The 22,967-nt window shown below is 37.7% G+C and overlaps 1 protein-coding gene across 1 annotated transcript; it reads right to left on the bottom strand.

The window, feature by feature from the left end:
- Nucleotides 1-10,172: 10,172 nt before the first annotated feature.
- Nucleotides 10,173-22,661, bottom strand: LOC107147151 (cystatin-13-like). The gene is made up of 3 exons (XM_015491594.1): nt 22,434-22,661; nt 16,349-16,462; nt 10,173-10,256 (listed from the first exon to the last, which is right to left on the bottom strand). Exons 1-3 carry the CDS (start codon nt 22,659-22,661, stop codon nt 10,173-10,175), a joined length of 426 nt encoding a protein of 141 aa, XP_015347080.1.
- Between the last annotated feature and the right edge of the window lie 306 nt (nt 22,662-22,967).

The raw sequence follows: 22,967 nt of genomic DNA, 5'->3' as shown, positions 1-22,967 counted from the left end.
TCTATTGAAGGGCATCTAGGTTGGTTCCACAGTCTTGCTATTGTGAATTGTGCTGCTATGAACATCGATGTAGCAGTGTCCCTGTAGCATGCTCTTTTTAGGTCTTTAGGGAATAGACCGAGAAGGGGAATAGCTGGGTCAAATGGACATTCCACCATCCTTGCTAACCCCTGGCCCCTCTCTTTCCCTCCCTGCCCTATCTAGAACTCATCTATTCCTCCCATGCTCCCCCTCCCTACCCCACTATGAGTAATCATCCTTATATCAGAGAAAACATTCAGCATATGTTTTATTGTGATTGGCTAACTTCTCTTAGCATTATCTTCTCCAACACCATCTATTTACCTGCAAATACCATGATTTTATACTCTTTTATTGCTGAGTAAAATTCCACTGTGTATATATGCCACATTTTTTTATCTGTTCATCTACTGAAGGGCATTGGCTCCAAACTTTAGCTACTGTGAATTGTGCTGCTATAAATATTAATGTGGCTGTGTCCCTGTAGTATGCTGTTTTTAAGTCTTTGGGGTATAAACCAAGGAGAGGGATAGTTGGGTCAAATGGTGATTCCATTCCAAGATTTCCAAGGAATCTCCATACTGCTTTCCATAAAGATTGCACCAATTTTCAGTCCCTCCAGAAATGTATGAGTGTGCCTTTTTCCCCACAACACTTATTGTTGTTTGTCTTTTCACCAACATTTTTTGCCAACACTTATTATTATTTGTCTTCATAATAGCTGCCATTCTGACTAGAGTGAGATGATATCTTAGTTTTGATTTGTATTTCTCTAATTGATAGAGATGATTAGCATTTTTTTCATATATTTGTTGATTGATTGTATATCCTCTTCTGAGAAGTGTCTGTTCAGGTCCTTGGCCCATTTGTTGATTGGGTTATTTGGTTTTTTGGTGCTTAGCTTTTTGAGTTCTTTATATACCTTAGAAATTAGTGCTCTATCTGATGTGTGAGGGGTAAAAATTTGCTCCCAGGATGTAGGTTCTCTGTTCACCTCACAGATTGTTTCTTTTGCTGAGAAGAAACTTATTAGTTTGATTCCATTCCATTTATTGATTGTTGGTTTTAATTCTTGCACTATAAGAGTCTTATTAAGGAAGTTGGGCCATATGATGACGATTAGGGCCTACTTTTTCTTCTGTTAGACACAGAGTCTCTGGTTTAATTCTTAGGTCCTTGATCCACTTTGAGTTGAGTTTTGTGCATGGTGAGAGAGAGGGGTTTATTTTTTTTTTTTCCGCATATGGATCTCCAATTTTCCCAGCACCATTTGTTGACGAGGCTATCTTTTCTCCAATGTATTTTTTTTGGCAACTTTGCCTAATATAATTGTAATTTTGTGGGTTAGTCTCTGTGTCCTCTATTCCATACCATTGGTCTACCCAGTTTGTTTTGGTGCCAAATACCATGCTGTTTTTGTTATGATTGCTTTGTAGTATAGTTTAAGGTCTGTTATAGTGATGCCACCTGCTTTATTCTTCCTGCCAAGGATTGCTTTAGCTATTCTGGGTCTCTTATTTTTCCAGATGAATTTCATGTCTTCTTCTTCTATTTCTATGAGGAATGCCATTGGCATTAAATCTGTATAGTGTTTTTGTTGTATGGTCATTTTGATAATATTAATTCTGCCTATCCAAGAGCAAGGTAGATCTTTCCATCTTCTAAGGTCTTCTTTGATTTCTTTAGGGTTCTGTAGTTTTCATTGTATAGATCTTTCACCTCATTCATTTGATTCCCAAGTATCTTTTTTTTTTGAGGTTATTGTAAATGGGATAGTTTTCTTCATTTCCTTCTCAGAGGAATTGTCACTGATATACAGAAATGCCTTTGATTTATGGGTGTTTTGTATCCTGCTACTTTGCTGGATTCATTTACTGGTTCTCAAAGTTTGCTGGTGGAGCTTTTTGGGTCTTCTTGGTATAGAATCATATTGTCAGAAAATAGTGCTAACTTAAGTTCTTCTTTTCTTATACATATCCCTTTAATTTCTTTCATCTATCTATTTGCTCTGTCCAGTGTTTCAAGAACTATGTTGACTAGAAGTGCAAAAAAGGGGGCATCCCTGTCTTTCCAGTTTTTAGAGGGAATGCCTTCAATTTTTCTCCATTTAGAATGATGTTGGCCTGAGGCTTAGTGTAGATAGCCTTTATGATGTTGAGATATGTTCCTGTTATCCCTAGTTTTTCTAGTGTTTTGAACATGAAAGGGTGCTGTATTTTGTCAAATGCTTTTTCTGCATCTATTGAGATCATCATATAATTCTTATCTTTGAGTCTATTGATGTGATGAATTAAATTTATTGACTTCCGTATGTTGAACCAACCTTGCTTCCCTGGGATGAATCCCACTTGATCATGGTGCACACTCTTTTTGATATGTTTTTGTATTCAATATGCCAGAAGTTTATTGAGAATTTTTGCATCTATATTCATTAGAGATATTAATCTGAAGTTTTCTTTCTTTGATGTGTCTTTGCCTGGTTTGGGTGATACTGGCCTCATAGAATGAATTTGGAAGTGTTGCCTCTTTTTCTATTTCCTGAAATAAACTGTACAGTATTGATATTAGTTCTTCTTTAAAGGTCTCGTAGAACTTGGCTGTGTATGCATCCGGTCCTGGGCTTTTCCTGGTTGGTAAGCTTCTGATGGCGTCTTCTAGTTGATCACTTGATATTGGTCTGTTTAAATTATGTATATGTATATCTTCCTGATTCAATCTGGACAAATCATGTGACTTAAGAAATTGTTGATGCCTTCAATGTCTTTTATTTAATTGGAGTATAAGTTTTCAAAATAATTTCTAATTATCATCTGTATTTCTGTAGTGTCTGTTGTGGTATTACCTTTTTCATGACGTATGCTGGTAATTTGAGTTTTCTCTCTCCTTCTCTTCGTTAGCGTGGTTAAGGGTCTGTCAATTTTATTTATTTTTTCAAAGGACCAACTTTTTGTCAATTTTTTTGTTTCTTTTGTTTCAATTTCATTAATTTCAGCTCTAATTTTAATTATTTCTTTCCTTCTACTGCTTTACTGCTGATTTGTTCTTTTCTAGGGCTTTGAGATGCAATGTGAAGTTATTTGTTGACTTTTTCTTCTTTTAAGGAATAAACTCCATGCAATGAACTTTCCTCTTAGTACTGCTTTCATAGTGTCCCAGAGATTTTGATATGTTGTGTCTATGTTCTCATTTACCTCTAAGAATTTTTTAATCTCCTCCTTTATGTCTTCTGTAACCCATTGTTCAATCAGTAGCATATTGTTTAGTCCCCAGGTGATGGAGAAATTTTTATTTTTATTTTGTCTTGATTTCCAATTTCATTCCATTATGATCTGATAAAATGCATAGTAGTATCTCTACTTTTTTGTATTTGCTAAGAGTTGCTTTGTGGTATAGTATGTGGTCTATTTTAGAGTAGGATCCTAATGCTTTGAGAAGAAAGTATATTCTCTCATGAAGGATGGAATATATATATATATATATATATATATATATATATATATATATATATATATATATCAGTTAAATCTAAGTTATTGATTATATTATTAAGTTCTATAATATCTCTATTCCACTTTTGTTTGGAACACACTTCTCTCACCACTATCCAATGGTGAGAGAAGTGTGTTAAAGTCACCCAAGATTATTGTGTTGTGGTCAATTTGACTCTTGAACTTGAGAAGAATTTGATGAACATAGCTGCACCATTGTTTGTGGCATATATATTTATGATTGTTATGTCTTGTTGGTGTATGGGTCCCTTGAGCAGCATGTAATGTCCATCTTTATCCCTTTTGATTAAAGGCTTGAAGTCTACTTTGATATGAGTATGGAAACCCCTGCTTCCTTCCACAGTCCAGGTGAGTGGTATGAATTTTCCCAACCTTTTTCACTTTCAGCCTGTGTATGTCTTTTCCTATCAGATGAGTCTCCTTTAGGCAGCATATTGTTGGGTCTTTTTTTTAATCCAGTATGGTAGCCTGTGTCTTTTGATTGGTGGATTTAGGCCATTAACATTCAGGGTTATTACTGAGGTATGGTTTGTATTTCCAGCCATATTTGTTTATTTTTGTTATTTAACTTGACTTGATTTTCTTCTTTGTTTTTCCTTTAGGATACTACCTCCCTCTGCTGATTTTCATTGTTTTTCATTTCCTCTTCATGGAATATTTTTCCAAGAATGTTTTGTAGTGCCAGTTTTCTAGCTATAAATTCTTTTAATTTTTGTTTATCATGGAAGGTTTTAATTTCATCTTCAAATCTGAAGCTTAATTTTGCTGGATACAAGATGCTTGGTTGGCACCCATTTTCTTTCAGAGCTTGATATATGTTGTTCCAGGATCTTTTAGCTTTCAGGGACTGTGTTGAAAAATCTGCTGTTATCCTAATTGGTTTTCCCCTATATGTAATCTGATTCCTTTCTCTCATGGCTTTTAAAATTCTCTTCTTATTCTGTGTGTTAGGCATTTTTAATATAATGTGCCTTGGTATGGATCTGTTGTGATTTTGTACATTTGGAATCCTATAGGCTTCTTGAATTTGGATTTCCAATTCATTCTTCATGTTTGGAATGTTTTCTGATATTATTTCATTGAATAGATTGTTCGTTCCTTTGGTTTGAACCTCTATCCCAATAACTCTTAAATTTGGTCTTTTTATGCTATCCCATATTTCTTGAATGTTCTGCTCGTGGTATCTTACCATTATCACTGTTCTTTTCAAGATTATATATTTTATCTTCATTGTCTGATGTCTTATCTTCTAAGTTATCTACTCTGTTGATGCTTTCATTTGAGCTTTTAACTTGGTTTATTGTTTCTTTCACCTAAAGGATTTCTGTTTCATTTTGTTGTTGTTGTTGTTGTTGTTGTTGTTGTTGTTTTGTTTTTAGAACCTCTATCTCCCTGTTGAGGTGATCTTTTGCTTCTTGGATATGTTTATGTAGCTCCTTGTCGAAGTGATCTTTCACTGCTTGTATTTGCTCTCTTATATCTTCCTTGAGTTCACAGAACATTTTAACTATGTATATCCTGAAGTCTTTCTCTGTAATTTCTTCTGCTATGATTCTAATGATATGGTGTCTTGATTTGTTTGTGGTACTTTCTTCCCTATCTTTTCATGTTGCTCATGTGTCTTCCTTTCCAGCTCTGTGGGTCTGGGGTGTTATTACTCTATAGCTTTGTAGTGCTCTTTTAGGTTTCCAAGATCCCTCCTTTGTGGGGAAGGACAATATTAGCTGATCCCAATATCAACAATATATTACCTATGAACAATTTGTTGTTATTAAGACATTTACAGTTTAGTCTCAATGTACAGAAATGTTGAATTCAATTTTTATCTAAAATATAATTAGTGGTTTCATAAAAAAGTTTACAGTTTCTGACAGTGGACAATAAACTGGGGTGGGGCATTGGATGATATACTGAGGGGGAAAGATGTGAGGGTATAGAGTTAGTATACCTCAGGAAATGTGAAAGAGAAATCTAATGAAGAGGGTTAGTAGCAAGAGAATAGACAGGAAGTAATTTAGGGTAGACAAGTATGTGGGAAGACAGTAGAGTACATAAACAAATCCACATATGTATTTAGAGAAATACAAGATATTAAAATAGTAAAATTTGGAGGAGGAAAAAAAATGAAAGAAGGAAAAAGAGAAAAAAAGAAAATACAAAAAAGGGCATATACAGCATCTCTATATTATATTATTAAAATGACCCAGTCCAAAAAATCCTATTTCACGCAAAGTTCTTGGTTTTACATATGTTGGTGATGTGAGGGCCAGAAGAAAGAGGGGTAGAAGAGAAAAAGAAAAAAAAAATACTCGAACGAAGAAACCAGGCTTGTTGCTAGTTTTAGAGATCCATTTTTTTTCTGTTTCTCCTCTCATCCAATAGGTGGGGCTGTCTATTTTAAGCTGGTGTCTCTGCCCTCAGGATGGTGTAGGTAACCAGGGTGGGAGGACTGATCCCAGTGTAGGGCATCTGGAAGCGAGGAGTGCCACCCACCAGTCTCTGCAGGGAGACTGCGCCTCGTGGGTTTCCTTTTGGGACCGCTCATCTGACTTGAGCTCCAAGTATTGTCTCCCTCTCTTGCCTGGAGATTTCCCAGCTGCTAGCCTCTCTGTTAGGCTCCAAACTTTAGTCCCATCCCCTCTCACTTAGCAGCAGTTCCCACCTTCAGGACCTCTCACAGCCAGGCTCACACCAGGTGGGCGGTGCCCTGGTCGCACTGCACACCTGCCCAACTGGAAGCTGTTTTTTGTGTTGAGTGGTCACTGTACCAAGGTCGCTGCTGGGGCCTGCGGAAGCTGGATACCTGGTACCTGGCCAGATGGAGATCTGATCTGAGAGCTGAGAGCTGAGAGCTGCCCCCACCAAATATGGCGAGAAAGGTTATCCAAGATGGAGTAGGTCTGCTTCCAGTGCCGGGGTGTCTGGTGAGGTGAGGGGAGCCAGGTGATGGCATTGTGCTGTGGGTAGGTAGTCACCAAGTAACCTTCGTGGCAGCAGAGCACAGTTTGGAGTTCTGCAGAGGTGCTGATTGTTGATTCTGCTAAGCAGCTTGAGAGCCATTTGTGAGCTGGAACTGTGCGGGCTTTGGGTTTCGGGTGCCAGAGGCTGGAGTCCTACTCAAACACTGAGGCTCTGAGCCCTGCACAGGGGTCACAGCGCTGGTGATTTCTGTGGAAATCAACTATATAGGGGTCCTATTACACTCTCTGAGATTCAGTATTCCCACCTCGGTCATGGAGCAACACAAGATGCTGACTCCCTCTGGCCCTCCATCTTGTAATCTAAAAGCCTCTCTTTTGACACAGAGTATGGGCAGGTGGGTTAGACCTGGAAAGGGGAAGGTGCTCTCACAGTACATGAACAAGGACCACTCTTTAAATGGGATGACTTCTGCACATTCCAAATTTCCATTTCAGGTCCCAAGACTCAGATTTCACTCTTGTCCCAATACATCCTGAAGGATTGGAGCTCTGGCTTCTCCCTGGCCTTCTCTTTCCATCCTTTTCAGCCCCCAGTTACCACTATTCTACCTCTGCATCTTTGAGATCAACATTTAGGTTCCATATGTAGGTGAGAGAATGTGGTTTTTATCTTCTGAGCCTGACTTGTCTCATTTAACATAAAGTCTGCCAGTATCATCTATGTTATACAAATGGCAAGATTTTGTTTTTATGCCTGAATATATCCATATATTGCAATTTTCTTTATCCATTCATCTATTGACAGATACCCAGGTTTGATTCCCTATTTTTTCTGTTGTTAATAGTGCTATAAACATGCAAGTGCAGATATTTGACATACTGACCCCACCCCTTATCCCAGGTACACAGTAGCAGGATTACTGGAAAACATGGTAGTTCTATTTCTAATTTTTTGAAGAAGCTCTATCTAATTTTCCATGATGGTTGTTCTAATTTACATTCTCATGTAAGATAATTTTTTACTATATCCTCTCCTTTTCCTTTTCCAAAATTATGAGCTAAGGAAAAAGAATGGCATGACGGCAAAACCAATACTTCTGTCATCCATGTTGTCCTCCAAAGAGCAAAATCTCCATAATGTTGGGTGAATGATGGGAATCCATTGGTGCATCTTCCTTGGTGTTACTGAGGCTAATGAGACCTTAGTAGAGAAGAAGCCAATGCTGAATTTCTCTCAGGTACCTCTATGTTCACATGAAAATGTTGCCAGCTGTGGGTCAATACAAATAGAACCTTTTTTTTAAGTAAATAGAACTGTTTTTGATCCCAATTCTTCATCTAATTTAATGGGTCCACAGGGACATGAGGTTTTGAATAGCCAAACCTGAAGCAAAGCACTGTTGATTCTAACACAGTTGAACTTGGGTATGGGTGGTGAGGTTTGGTTGGCCCTAAGCCAAACCACAGGTGTTTGGGGTATATTATAAATGACCATCCCAGGGCATGTGGACTGCACGGATGCTTCCAGTTCTTCAACCACATTTCAGGTTTCAACAAAGAGTCCTTCTCTATATATGGTCATGGTACCAAGTAAGATGGGCCAACTTTAGCTATGGACCAAATGAGAACTAGTGCCCTGGAAGCATAGGTTTCAGTCCTTGGGAGCTGAAGGACAGAGGTGAGCAAAAGAAGTTGCAGCCTATAGGTACTGCATGTAGCCACATAGCAAGCTCTAACCTGAAGTGGGAGAAAGAATAGGATAAGATCTGCTTTGACAATGTCCCCAGAACTCTGGGGTGAAGAGAGACTGAGGTCAGGCATAATATAGAAGAGTTCCACTTGACTTTCCACATCTGCTGACTGAGACGAAGGAGGAGCAGATAAAGTGTGTTCACTGCCTGACTTCACACAGGCAAGCCCCAGGAGGCCACAGGCTTCCCCTTACAATATAACTAGGCTCCACAATTAGGTTGAGTCCTCCAGAAGTCAAATGAGATACAAAAATTCAAGTACAAGTGCCTTATTTAGAGGTGACTCCAGAAAATATCAGAAGGGCAGTGATATAGGGAAACAGGAAGGAACAGAAGCAGCATGCAATAGTGAACAATGGGAATGACCTGCACTCAATCTTGCTGTACACTCCTCAGAGACTGGTTAGCATACCCTCAGGTTATATTCTGAGGGGTCAGAAGGCCAGCATTTTTAATCCTCCCATATCTGGCATTGGATGAGGGTTCTCAGAACCAGTATCTCCTTGACACCTACGCCAGCCCCTCCCTGGCAGAGAAAGCTCTAAGGGAGAGGCTCATATGGTTGCAGTTGACTCTGCTAGAGAAGAGCAGAGGTGTTCTGAGTAAGATGTTTTGTTTTTGAGGAGGGCTCTTGTTCAGGTGGCCTCTGAACTTTATCTTCTTTCTTTCCTGATTTAGAACCTGACCCTGTTCAGTGCTCTCTCTACCTGGCCTCCACCTGCACATCAGTGCTATAGTCTCCATCACTAGATTTTGGAAAGTGACTCCTTTTGCTCATGTTATCTTCCACACCAGCTCAGCTCACCACACATGAATACATACAGGCATGCACAAGTGCACACACACACACATCATGATGTGCTCCAGGATGGCCTCCGGTAATTCTCATGCTTTTTTAGAGTCCCCTCCCATATTGAGTCTCAGTGACCAACAAGACAAGGAGGAATCTATGGAGTTTGAGATCTATAGCTTGGTCACCACGGGCATGTGACTTCCATCTTGGTCTTTGGGAATACAGTGTGGATGAAGCCAGACACCATATCAAGCCTCATGTAGCCTTGTGGAGAGGCCCACATGGATGAGAACAGAGACTTCTGATTAATAACCACTGCCAACCTGCAGCCACATGAATAAGCCATCTTGAAAGTGGATTTTTTTAGACAATTAAACCTTCAGATGATGGCAGCATAGTCAATGTCTGAGTGTAACATTATGAGAGGTGAATTCTAAAACCACTCAGCCAAACCCAGCCACCTCTAGATTCCTGATTCTCAGATACCATGAGATACATAAATAGATTGCTTAAGCCACTAAATGTGTAGCTGATTCCTCCTACAGAATTAGATAACTGATATATCCAACTGCAGACACATACTTACACACCAACACACACACACACACACACACACAGAGACAGAGAGAGAGAGTGAGAGAGAGAGAGAGAGAGAGAGAGAGAGCTTATTCTCCAGGCACCTAAATTATTCTTGAACTTTCCTGCTTCAACTTGAAACCAACTCAGATCTCCAAATAGACCATTCTGGACTTCTAATTGTTCTTGGGTTTGTAACCAAGTGTTCCTAAGCCCTTGAGCTCTGGTCTTGGGCAGGGAGATTTCTGTGGAATCCGTGGCTAGTCACTCTCCAGGTAGTCAGACTTTCTGAAACTTACAGAAATATCCACCATGCTTCAGGCAATTGAGAGTAATTTCCCAGGAAAAATCATCAGTGAAAGGTAATTTGTATTCAGAGCTTGGTGAGGTATAGAAACAGCTATTTTACTGGCTGTAGATTGTCACTGCTAGTAGATGAAGTTGCCATCCTATAAAAACCATCACACATTCTCAGCAATAGACCCTGGAAAATAAAAAAAGCAAAAGGCCACAAAAAGAAGTCAAGGAGTCAACTGTGGTGTTCAAATGTCTTGCAAGTGCCTTTACTTCTTTAAAATGGAACTGAGTGTGGCAGAATACGCTAGACACCTTTGCATTGTTCCTTCAGCATGTTGAGTTCAAATTTCCATGGCTTGGACCTAACAATGAAAGTGCAAAAATACACCTAAAAGAAACAAAAAGAGAAATTAGCTGGTATGAAAACAAATGGGAAAAGGAGAACAAAAATAGGCACTCCTATTTTCCAGTCCCAAAATTTGCCTCAGGAAAGTTAAGATGCTGTCTGAATCAACAAAACTCACCAGAGTCCACAGACTGTATACCTTAGGAGAAGTGCCAGCCTCACTCAGTAAAATGGGTCCTCATTAATTCATGCCCCTGTGATCTGAGACACCATAAGTGTGGCTTTATTTGCTCAAGGAGAGCAAGGGCCTGAGACCAGAAACTACTTATCCTTTGGAAATCCTTGTGTTCAGCCACACTGACTTTCCTGTAGCCCATGGAGACCCCATGCTGCATTGAGGGCCCACTCCATCCTACCCTGGGGAACCAATGTTACAAGAATAGCATAGGAGCCAGGCATGGTGGTGCAAGCCTGTAATCCCAGCGACTCAGGAGGCTGAGGCAAAAGGATCACAAATTCAAAGCCAGCCTCAGCAACCAAGAGAGAGCCCTAAGCAACTTAGCAAGACTTTGACTCAAAATAAAAAAAATAAAGAGACTGGGGATGTGACTTTGGGTTAAGCAGCCCTGGGTTCAATCCCCACTATAAAAGAAGAAGGAGAAGTAGAAGGAGGAGAAGGAGAAGGAGAGTACAGGATCCTGCATACTTCAGAAAGCTGGATCAAAATTTGACCAGAAATTTTAAAAATAAAATAAAATAAAAGCTTGTAGCTATAGAGCTGGGAATAGACACATAGATCTAGTCCCATAATCCTGAAGAGCAATTGGATATTCAGGCTTATGATGGGAATGAGCACACTTGTTATCTTCTTATCTTTCCTAAAATCTTCATTTAGTTAGAATAAAAATATAAAGAATATTGGCAAGACATCGAGGTGAACATGAATGGCAGCATCAAGTAGAGGTAAAGTTGTACAAGATATAAAGGTATAGGAACAGTTTGAGAGGTAAAATAAGACAAGCCACAAGCAACCCAGACAGGCAATGAAAGACCAGAGTCTTCTCTGTAGTGTACAGAGGGAGAAGAAGAATGTCCAGTATTGGTAAGCACTGATTGGTGGTGGGATGGGAGATAGTGAGTGCTGGACTTATCAGAGGATTAACTAACTAACTGAATAATTTCTGGACCAGCCAAGGGAGAAGAGCTAAAACAAATAATAATCAAGACCAGTCCTTATGGGTATTTTTGCAATGTATATTAAAAGTCCTTAAAAGGTAGAAAAACATTGCATAAATAATTCAATCTCTGGAAATTTTGCCTACAAGGAAACAATAATAAAATATACACACAAAAAGAATTTTTAAAGAGTGTTTTTATTACACTGTTCTGTTTATGTATTTTTTTTCTTTTTTTAGTAGAGAATTATAGCTATGTATAGTAGCTGGGTTCATACCAACAAAATCAAACATGTATGGAATCTGACACACTCCATTTCAGTCCCTATTTCTCCTCACTGCCCCCTCCTGACCAACCCCCTGCACTCCACTGATACTCCTCTTACTCATCCATTTATCCATCTGTGATTGGTGCTTTCCACACACACACATAGAAGTATCATAATGTTCTTAATAGCTAAAACTTGATGGGGAGGAAAACTTAAGTAACTCATTCATTGGGAATTGTCTAAATAATATGTGAAAGCACCATAAAATGAAATCAGGTAGTTTCACTACATTATGATCTCAAGTAATTTTATAGTTTAAGAAGTGCTTAGCTTTTATTATTAAACCAAAAGCTATACTTATGAAATGGTGTTTGTTATGCTACTAACTACCCAAAATATAAATATAATATAAAATAAATGGGCCTGGGTGGAGCTCAGTGGTAGAGTGCTTGCTTGTAATACGCAAGGCCCTGGGTTCAATACTCAGTACCAAAAAAGGGAGAGAAAAGTAGAATATATAAAAATACATTGATAATGTTAAGCGTTACATAGAGTATTGTTGCTTTCAGTATATTTAATATTTTTTATATTTTCAAAATATTCCTCATTAATTCTCTAGATTAATAGCTACTTAAAATAATATCAAGCTTTGAAATTTATCTTCCAATGATCCTAGATGTTTAGCCTTCTGAAATCCTTATATAATACATAGCCCAAGGAAACAGTTCAGTTCAAATCTACAGCAGCTCTGTAGATGAAAAAGAAAAGCTCATATACAAGGGTAAGGACAGACAAGAACTACCTCGTGACCAAAAAAAAGGGGGATGCAAGTGGATTTCTTGTAACAAAAACCAAGACAGTAAACTCGCTCCAGACCCCTCAGACCTGAAGTCATCCTTGATTTTCCCCTTCTTGTGCACCATTGTCAATGCATCATTAAATTTTGACCAAGGCTTTCTTAGGCATCCAGAACCTGATCATCTACACCAACTCAACCAATGTCGTCTCTCAGCTGAGGTATTCCAGTAGACCTGAGGGTTTCACACTGATCTCATGTCTCTGCCTCTGCCCTGAGACACTTTTTGTCCATTGTCTCTCCACCTGGCATCTTTCAAGGGTGACTACTATGGGCTTCACCAATAGGTACTCTTGCCATCTAATCTTTCAAAGGGGTGACATCAATCTCTAACCATTATGACCATGGCAATGGGCACCCTTGACTTATGACTTCTATGCTCTGTGTCAAGGGCATCCTCTGGCTTCAAGGTGGGTTTGGTCAAGGGAATATAAAGGCAGGAAACTAAGAGCCAGGAGGAGAGTGAGGTCAGGGAATCACAGGATCCTCCACCACCTAAGGCTACAGCTCTAGTTAAAGGCCATCTGATTCCCCCAGGGAAAAGCATATTAAACTTTTCAAGTCTTAGAAGTGAAAAGCTAGGAATGTCAACACGTTTCTCATCTTGTTGAAAATCAGGGAGACCCAAAGTGAAATGATGAGAAGATGACATTTCACACATGCACATAAGAAAAACTTATGACCCTAACACCAATTTTAGAAGTAGATAAGGCAAAGGGGGAAATGATCTGTTGCTTATACCACTGATAGAATGTGTTGGTTTAACCACCTTGGACAGTAAAGTGTGGCCAATCATATTAACACTGAATTTATCCAAGCTCTACTCCCAATCTCATCCTTGGGGAGATTCTCATCCCCTGGGAATGTCAGCAGGACTCTCGCAGTTGCATTGCTCCTAAAAGAGAAAAGCTGAAAATACTCAAAAGCTGCCAAAATAGGGAAATAGCTAAATGCAATGTCATATGGTCATGTGATAACTTAATATACAGTAATAAAAATTATTTTGGACAATGTTCATATATATCAATCGGTCCAAGTAATTATTTGGCTTAATAAATACTAGCAACACAAATATATCTGAAAGCATAGGGAATAAAAAAAAGAAACTTACAAAATCATTTGATTTTGAAAAATATACAAAGACCCTACATACATAGTTTTCTTTTTTTTAAGTTTTAAAACATGGATAAGAATGTTTCTTACCAATTTTGGAATATTGGTTATCTTTGAGAGGGAAAGTGGAATAGATGTATAACATATTTCCTCTTAAATAAATATTTAATAACACATTAGGATGACAATTATCAAAAAGTCAGGAGGCAACCAATTCTGCCAAGGATGTGGAAAAAAGAGTCTTGTATGCTGTAGGTAGGAAGGTAGATTGGTACAGCCATCATGGAAAACAGTATGGAGGTTCCCAAAAAAATTCAAATTAGATCTCCAGATGACCCAATAATCTCTGGAAATGAAATCACCACCTCATAAAGACACTTGCACTCCTGTGTTTATTGCAGTGTTATTCACAATGGCCAAGATATGAAAACAGGCCAGTATATACCAATGGATGAGTGGGTAAGAAAATCTTGGAATATAAAGACAATAGAATATTATTTAGACTTTAAAAAGGAGATTCTGCCATTTTCCACAACATGTATAGATATGGAAGACATTCTAAATAAATAAGTCCAATACAGAAAGAAAAATATTGGAATGATCACTTATACACAGAAATAGAGAATATAACAATGATTACCCAGAGGCAGGGAAAAAATAGGAAGACATATGTTAGAAGTTACAAAAATAGCAGCTATGTAGAGTGAACAAGTCTAGAGAGCTAATGTACAATGTGAGGATTATAGTTTTAAGATTAAATTATATTTGTGATTCCTGCTAAATTATTTTATTTTAGTTCTTTATACCATGAAAAGAAAAATGGATATGTAAAATAATGGACATATTTACTTATTTCATGATAGTATCCATTTTACTATCTATATATGTCCTATAACATCATATGACGTATCTTAAATATAAACAATAAGATCTATCTTAAAAAATAAATAAAAATAATAAATATTTAAAATTAATCTGATAAAATGATAATAGTTGTAAAATCTGTGTGATAGGCACATGGGTATGTAATATATTATTCTCTGTACCTACCTAAAGTTTTAAAGCATTACTTTTTAAAGCTATTTCTAATAGCTGATAACAAAAATTCACTCTCTAGATGCAGCCATTCACTTGAACTTTGGCATCCTGATGTGATATTTACAATTCATTAAAATATTTTTTTATTGTAGCATGTCTGAGTAGTTTTTGGCAAGCACTAATGTTCCATTACTTATGCCTAGCCATATCTCGTGCCAGTTTAGGTATATGCAAAATATGCAAAAAATACATAAGGCACAGTAATATAATGTGTATAAAGATTTTCAATGCAGCTTCACTTATAAACGTGAAAAATTGGAAATAATCAATGAGAAGATTGACAAGACAAATGTGAAAAGAAAGTCACATCAAAATACAGTGTAGGTCAGCAGTTATTAAAAAGAAAAAAGGAAAGAGAAGAAAAGCTCTATCCATATAGGCACATTGATAGTGCAATAATCACTGTCTACACAAATGGTATATATCACTGGTAACTCCTAAGCATGGATCAGAGTTGGGACAACATCAAGGGCCCAAAGGGGCATAGCATCACTTTCATTTCTTATATTTTTATAATAATTCATTTTTAGAAAATATTTGTTACTTAAAGGGATTAAATCTAAACATAAAATGTCCCTGCCAGTGAAACATGAGGAGAGTAAGGAAATGTCTGATTAAGGATGGCCCCTTGTTACTGTCTCTATATGGGCACAAGGCCTGACAAGACCTGGATTCAGCTAGGATGGTCCCTCACCTCTAATACTAAGAAGCAGAAGACTGACACAGGAAGCCAAGTTGGTGAAAAAGGCCATCTACAGCCTCAGGCCCTTTCACACAGCAGCTAGACTATGGGTATCCATCAAGAGTTCCTCCTTGTGTTCCCAAGCTTGTGGAGACCTGAACTGAGACAAATCGTCTTTCAAGTATTTTAGGGACTGGGGGTGGTCATGCCTGGAAGAGGTAATCCACCAAGATGGCTGCCATCCATTGCTTCTCTATCAGTACTGTAGCAGGGTCTGCCTAACTATTCTTAGAAGTTCTTTAAAATACAAATTTCCTTGGGACATTACTGGTTTGGCTAAAATTTCCCTGGTGTTAGCAATGAAAGGTCCATATCCCAGGAAATACCTCAATCTGGACAGGACAACAGGTCACTCTACAAGAGACCTGAGCAGTGTGAGACATACTTGCTTATCCCCTGTTACCAGATGTGAGCAAACCACTCATCTGGGACATGCTTGCCCCAGCACATACCACAGCACAGGGGGAGGAGTAATTGAAAAGCACAACTCAAATAGTGAGAAATATTGAGTTGGTTTTGCTTTTAGTCTGTGTGTGTGTGTGTGTGTGTACACGTATGTGCGTGTATTGGTGGGGTGGAGGAGGTTAGAAGTAACAATAGATCATAGATTCAGTGCCCCAGGTCTAGAACCTGGCTGTCCTAGGTCCTGAATATGATCAGAACTTGGCTTAAAATGCAAACTAGAGGGCTGGTGATGTGGCTCATTGGTGAAGCACTTGCCTAGCAGATGCCCTGGATTCGATCCTCACCACAGTGAACAAATAAATAAATTTGCAATGAAAAGGGAACTAGAAAATAAAGTAGAATTGGTCCAGTCAATTTTCTTTGCCTGGTACACAAATCTAACTAGGGCTATCACTCCCTTTGTCTCGGCCACATACCTTTTGCATTTCAGGATTTTGTTGAAATAAGCAGTTTTCATTTTCTCCTGAAGTTTTCTTGCACATTGTTCGGGCAATTTTGGCTTCAATATAGTACTCCAAACTATCTGTTACCTGTCAATGAGTAATTAAAAACTAAACATCAAAAAAGAAAATGGTATCAATTATCACTTCTGGTAAACAATTGGCTGCCTAGGGCAAGAATGTCTCCATGTCTTCCCTCTCTTCTACATGTCTTTTCCAGAAGTTTGGGGATAATTTGGAGGGATTCTTACCTTTATATCTCTTTCTTTCTCATTATGTTATTTAATCTTAAAGTAATGGCAACAGTCCCCAGGATAAAGCAAGAAAACTATCTTTCCCCCCCCACAAAAAAAATCCCCATGGAAAAACTAATAGTTTACTTTTTGAGGTTTAAGAAATACATAACAGTTTTTTCATCTTCACACCTAATCAATAAATATTGAGGGGATATTGACATGTTCCAGAACTGAAACTTTCATAGAGTAGATTGATTTTTCCTAAGACCTTCCATCTTTTGTCAATTTCAGTAATCCATACCACAGTCCATGTAATGGAGCCTCTAAAAGCCCTACTTCCTAGACATCCTACCAGCACTGAGCCCCAAGCTAACCCTCCTTCTACCCAAGGAGGGCCTCTTGGAGAGATGTAGTTATGCAACATGAAATATGGGCTTTTTATTTTTGAGAAAGGTGCAACAACCACCATATGACCCAGCTATCCCACTCCTTGGTATTTATCCAAAAAAAAAAAACTAAAATCAGAATTCTATATTTATACACACATGCTAGTGTTTAAAGCAGTGCAATTCACAATAGCCAAGCTATGGAACCAGCCCCTTAACAGATGAATGGTAAAGAAAATGTGGTATATGTATATGTATGTATATATATGATGGAGTATTCATCAGCCATAAAGGATAATAAAAGTATGACATTCGCTAGCAAATTAATGGATATGAACAGAAACATATCATGATAAGTAAAACTAGCCTCAAAAAAACAAGGGTCAAACGTTTTCTCTCATGCATACAAAAAAAGAGGGGATAAAAAAAGGTATCTCACAAAAATATAAGGGAGACCAATAAAGGAGGAGGATCAAGAAAGAGTAAAGGAGGAGAGGGCATGAGGAGGTACTGGGGAATGAAATTGACCAAATTATACTATGTCTATGAACAAATATACCACAATAAATTCCACTTTTATGATAATTATAATGCACCAATATTTACAAAAAAAAAACAGGGGAAAAGAAGAGGGACACAACTAGAAAAACAAGGTCTATAAGACTTAAAGGAGAAAACATATTAATGACCAAGTTAAACAGTAACTAGTCCCAAAACAATCAGAGATAAATAAGAAAATATAATAGACATTTTAGAGATTCTGGGAAAGTTGCCCAGGCACTGAATAAAATGAGTATAGTGGGCAGAATTCTAATATGCCCCCAAAGTCCCCACCCTTGCTCTCCCTGCCCTATAAGATACTTAGGACTGTGAAAATGGCAGGTTTCACTCACTTTTAAAGCATAACTAACTTTAAGATGGATAAGGATATTAACCTGGTGGACTTGACCTCATCATATGAGACTTTTAAATCTGGGGTTAGGATAAAGGCAAATAATAAGGTTTTTTAAAAAAAAAGGAAGGGGAGGGGGCCGGGGATGTGGCTCAGTGGTTAAGTGCCTCTGGGATCAAACCCTGGTATCAAAAAATACAAAACAAACAAAAAATAAATAAACATCTTTTCTGAAAAAAAGAAAGAGTAGATAGACATACTGTTGCTAAATGCAACCAAATATAATATTGAAAGACAAAATCCCAACCAAAAGGTGGTTTGGTTTGGTTTGGTTTGGTTCAGTTAGTTTGGTTTGATTTGGTTTGGTTTGGTTTGGTGCTGGGGGTTGAACGCAGGGAGTTATGCATGCTAAGTACTCAGGAACATAATCTGTCCTGAGCCACACCTCCAGTCCTAAAAGGACATCATTTTAACAAAATAAACCAAAAGCAGAAAGACAAGTATCACATTTTTTCTCTCATATATGGAAATTTTGGGAAAAAACAAACTGAAAATAGAAAGAAATTATTTGGGAATGACCAGAGAAGTGGAGGAGTAGAGAGACAGAAGAAGGAAAGAGAGGGTAGAAGGAAGGGTGGATATGATCAATGCACAATATGTGCATGTATGGAAATGTCACAGTGAAACTCTGTATACAACACGTGTTAATAACAAAAGAAGAATAACATAGAGAACCTAGTCTGTTTTGTGCTGCTAAAATAGAATATCTGAGACTAGGTGATTTATAAAAAAAAAAAAAAAGATATTTATTTCTTAAAATTCTGGAAGCTGAGCAATCCATAGCCAAGGACCTGCATCTGGTGAGGGCCTTCTCACTGTGAGAGCCACTCACAGTGAACATCAGAGGGCAAAAGAATGCACAAGAGAGTAAGGGCAATCGATCTAACTCACAGCTTCAAGCCCTTTCATAATCAGCGTCGATCTAATCATAATGGAAACACTAAACATCTGGGCCTACCTTCCAATGCTACTGCACTGGGATTAAGTTTCCAACATACTTGTTTTTTTTTTGGTTTTTTTTTTTTTTTTGGTGGGGACACATTCAAACCATATCATTTGTTCTACTCAATAGCAAATTCTGATTCTGGCCCAAGATCTGATGAACAGATCAAGGGAAGAGAATTATATTGTAGAATCCTACAATAAATTCAATATATTTAAATATTTGGTCTATGGTATGCTGGCTTTTCAAAACATAGAGACTCTTTACTAAAGAGACTTGGGACAATTGACCTTTTTTTAATGTAAAAGTTAGATCTAGTGCCTATTCTATAAGTAAAAATAAATGCAGGATAGATTAATGATTTAAAAATTATAAATGTCTTAGAAGAATTACAACAGTTATACTTTAAATAGAAAAAGACTTCTTGAAACAAAAAACTCAAAAAAAAAACTTTTTTTAATGAAAATGTTTTTAATTTAATAAATTTCTAAAAGAAAAGCATTCATTACTAATTAATAAATGGTTGTTATTTCACATAGTTAGACCTAAATATTTATTAGTGCATTATAGTTACACAAATAGTGGAGATCAGACTGACATAATTATGTATTCATGGAATATAATTATCCCCATTTCAGTCCTTGTGCTTCCTCTTTACCCCTTTTACATATTATGTACTCTGCTGGGCTTCCTTCTATTTATTTATATCTTTTAATTGGGGCTTTATTGATGACATAAAGGTGGAATTCACTGTGGTATAAATTTATATATATATAAATATATAATATATATAAATATATATATATGGTAAATATTAGATATGGACACAGCATACTTGTGTTTGTTTCATGGTGTATCTCCTTCCTTCTGCAATCAATCCCATTGCCCTCCCCCTCAATCTCCTTCCATTACTTCACTTACTCTTTGCTCTGTTTTCATTGAAAACCCAAAAAACTTAAAGGAATAAAAAACTAAATTCTATGTCAATATGTTTTCAAAAATCCCAGACCCTATAAATAATATCAAACTACAAACAAGAAAAAGGAAAGTGCAAAATATTGGCAGTATATATAAAAACAATGAATTAATTTGAACAGCCCATAAAGAACAACTACTAATTCGTAAGAGCAAGACAAATAATGCAAGCAAAAAAGAAAAATTATCAAAGAAAGTACATATTATCCCATGAACTCAATAAAAGACACTCTTCATGGTACAGAGAAATACAACAAGATGCTATTTTCGCATCCATCAGATTGGTAATCATCTGAAAGACAAATAAGATCTGCTATCGGTGATAACGGGCAAGAGATGTTCTCAGACCTGCAGCATTGGCAAGAATCTAAATTGATTTGATCTATAGCATGAATGAGAAACCTAAATTCAATCCCCGATATCATAAAATAAATACTAATTTTAAACTTGATTTAGCCCTATTAAGGATCAATTTGCCATTTTCTTGCAAATGACTCTCTAACCAAGGAATTCAAATCCAGAGTGCATATCATAGCGATGTGTGCATAGGGATTTTCATTGTTGCAGTTTTCCTATCAACAAACCTAATGGCTGAAATTTTTACCTAAGATACAGTGCAAATTATGAGTTGGATCTAAGTGCACTTTCAATGATTTCCAAGATATCTTAAGCAGCAAAAATACAGTGCAACACTATAATTGCATGAATATAAAACACACTTTTAAAGTTTTCAGAAATGTATATAAATGCGTAACAAATAGCAGAATGACAGAGCCAAATGTTTTTAATGGTGCCCTCAGCAACAATGAGCCAGAATGGAAATGCAAGAAATTGAGTCTGCTCTCGAATTTTAATTCAACAACTTCCAAATGTACTCCTAGAAATTTTCTATGACTGTAGATCAAATTTCTTAACCTCGGTGCCACTGAAATTTGGGGGCTGAAGTTTGGGAACTGGCCTATGTATTCTAGTATGTCCAGTAGCAGCATCCCTGGCCTCAACTCACTAGATGCTTGTAGCAGAACCTTCAATCATAACAACCACAAACATCTCCAGGTATTTATTGCCAATAATCTTCTGGTGAAGCAAACCATTCCCAGCTGAGAAACACAGCTTTATATTCAAGTTATGCAGATGTTCCCTGAGTTACAACTGGGTTACATCCTTACAAATCCATTGTAAGTTGAAAATATTCTAAGTAAAAAAAGCATTTAATATACCCAACCAACCAAACTTCCCATCTTAGCAACATAGTACACTGGAGATTATTGGCTATCTACCTCCAGTCTCTCTGCTGCATGTTATGTCAGTGACATTGTGAGCTGAGTCCAGTGTCACCCTATTTACCTCTGCCACCCTTTATTCCTCAAAGTCCAGTCAGGATGACCTAATTTTCATTCCCTCAGCATGCTCTTCTGCACCCTATCTCAGGCTTCTAACAAACAACATTATAATCAGCTCTCTCAAGAAATTTAACATTCATATAAGTCTCTCTTATATTACATAGTCCATATTCAAATTTCCTCAGTTGTCCAAATAAAATTCATCATTTTTTCTTTTATATTCAAGAGATAATATTGGACTGGTTATCATGTTTCCTAAGCATCCTTTACTGAAGAATAATTTCACAGCTTTTCCCCCTTTCATGACATTAATATCTCTGAGTATAGCATGTCCCATATTGTGGATTTGATTGTTTCTCATCATTACATCTAGGGCACTTTTCTATGCAGGAATACAATGTACATATGAGATCACCCCTCTCAACACATCACATTGGTGGATATGTGATGTCAATTTGCCCCAGTGTTGGTGATGAACATTTAGCAAGGGAGGCACTCAGCCCATGTCTTGATTGTAAGGATACCTTTTGCCCCTTTGTTTAACTATAGTCATACACCACAGAATCGTGTGCACTTACAAAGGTGGTCCTGTAACATTACAATGGGCATGGAAAATTCCAATTGCCTAGTGACACCGTAGTCATCATAGGGTCGTGGCTCAGCTCATGTTCATGTGTCTGTGGTGATGCTGCTGTAAACACAATTGTAATAAGCAATCCCTGCCACACAATTCATCTCAGTACTCTCACCAAGTGGTTGTAGGATTCACTGATAATCTTGCCTGAATTGGTTATTATTGTGATGGTTGCAAAAGGTACTTTTCTACTTATGTCTTTTTTGGTCACTGCTATGAATGGGTGTGTTTCTGTAAAGGGCCTTCCAGGTTTCTTCTTACGGCATCAGCTGGACTCCAAGTCACAGTCTGCTCGCTTTGTTATAATGCATCCCTGTGGTTACTCATGCTGCTGATGCTCAACTTGTCCCAAACTTGGTCCCATAAAGCTGCCTTCTGGGCTCTGACCTCTACTTTGGAATGTAACTATAATCAATTTTAAATTATCTTAATGAATATTTTGTTTCAAATCCGTCTCAGAATAATAAGGAATAAAATATAGCTTGTTGGTCCCTTGGTTGTATTCTGTTTCTCATTGCAATAACTATCTATGGATAATAGGTTCTGGCTGAAGACAGGGAATGAAACAGCAAAGAACAAATGCTTCACCCACCTGCTCTTGGGAGTTTAGAATCTCCACCGCCCTGAAGTAGTACGAGTCTTTGCTGGCCTTGTTATATTCTTTCATGGCATACCAGAGCGCCTGTTGCACGTAAACATAGGATTTAGAGATGTTTTGGAATTTTCTTATAATCTTTGGTGAGCCCTGTGCTTGGATTCTTCTGGACAAAAGGGCCACAGTGACCATCAGGAGCAGCAGGGCCTGGCAGAGTCTGGCCATGGTGCCTCAGTCAAGGTGTCACAGGCCAAGGTCTTTGTGTTCTTCAAGGGCTGGGTCAGATGTGGACTTAGAGTTGGAGAGTGGGCTACTGCCTTATTTCTGCAGAAATCCAATCACCCCAACTCTTCTTGGCACTGCTATGAGCTAAAAGGAAGGAACTTATGTTAACATTGTGATACTGTAATATAATAATAATTATGTATTTGGTCTTCATCCTCAGTTTCTGGCACACAGCTCTAAAACCAGTGGGACTTCCCAAGTCAGAGGGTTCTAATAGGAATGCATGTCTTATCCATAACAAGCCCT

Source organism: Marmota marmota, unplaced genomic scaffold (assembly GCF_001458135.2).
Source record: "Marmota marmota marmota unplaced genomic scaffold, marMar, whole genome shotgun sequence".
NCBI lineage: Eukaryota > Metazoa > Chordata > Mammalia > Rodentia > Sciuridae > Marmota > Marmota marmota.
The sequence above is the reverse complement of the archived record's forward strand: the minus strand, read 5'-3'. Positions and strand labels throughout refer to the sequence as shown.

Bases quoted from the DNA above. Each gene is read 5' to 3' on its own strand.
- LOC107147151 (XM_015491594.1), bottom strand. From the start codon at position 22,661: ATGGCCAGACTCTGCCAGGCCCTGCTGCTCCTGATGGTCACTGTGGCC. The intron at 16,463-22,433 runs GTGGGTGAAGCA...ACTCATTGACAG, and splicing joins TTCTAAACTCCCAAGAGCAG to GTAACAGATAGTTTGGAGTA. The intron at 10,257-16,348 runs GTATGTGGCCGA...TGTTTCTTTTAG, and splicing joins AAAATCCTGAAATGCAAAAG to GTGTATTTTTGCACTTTCAT.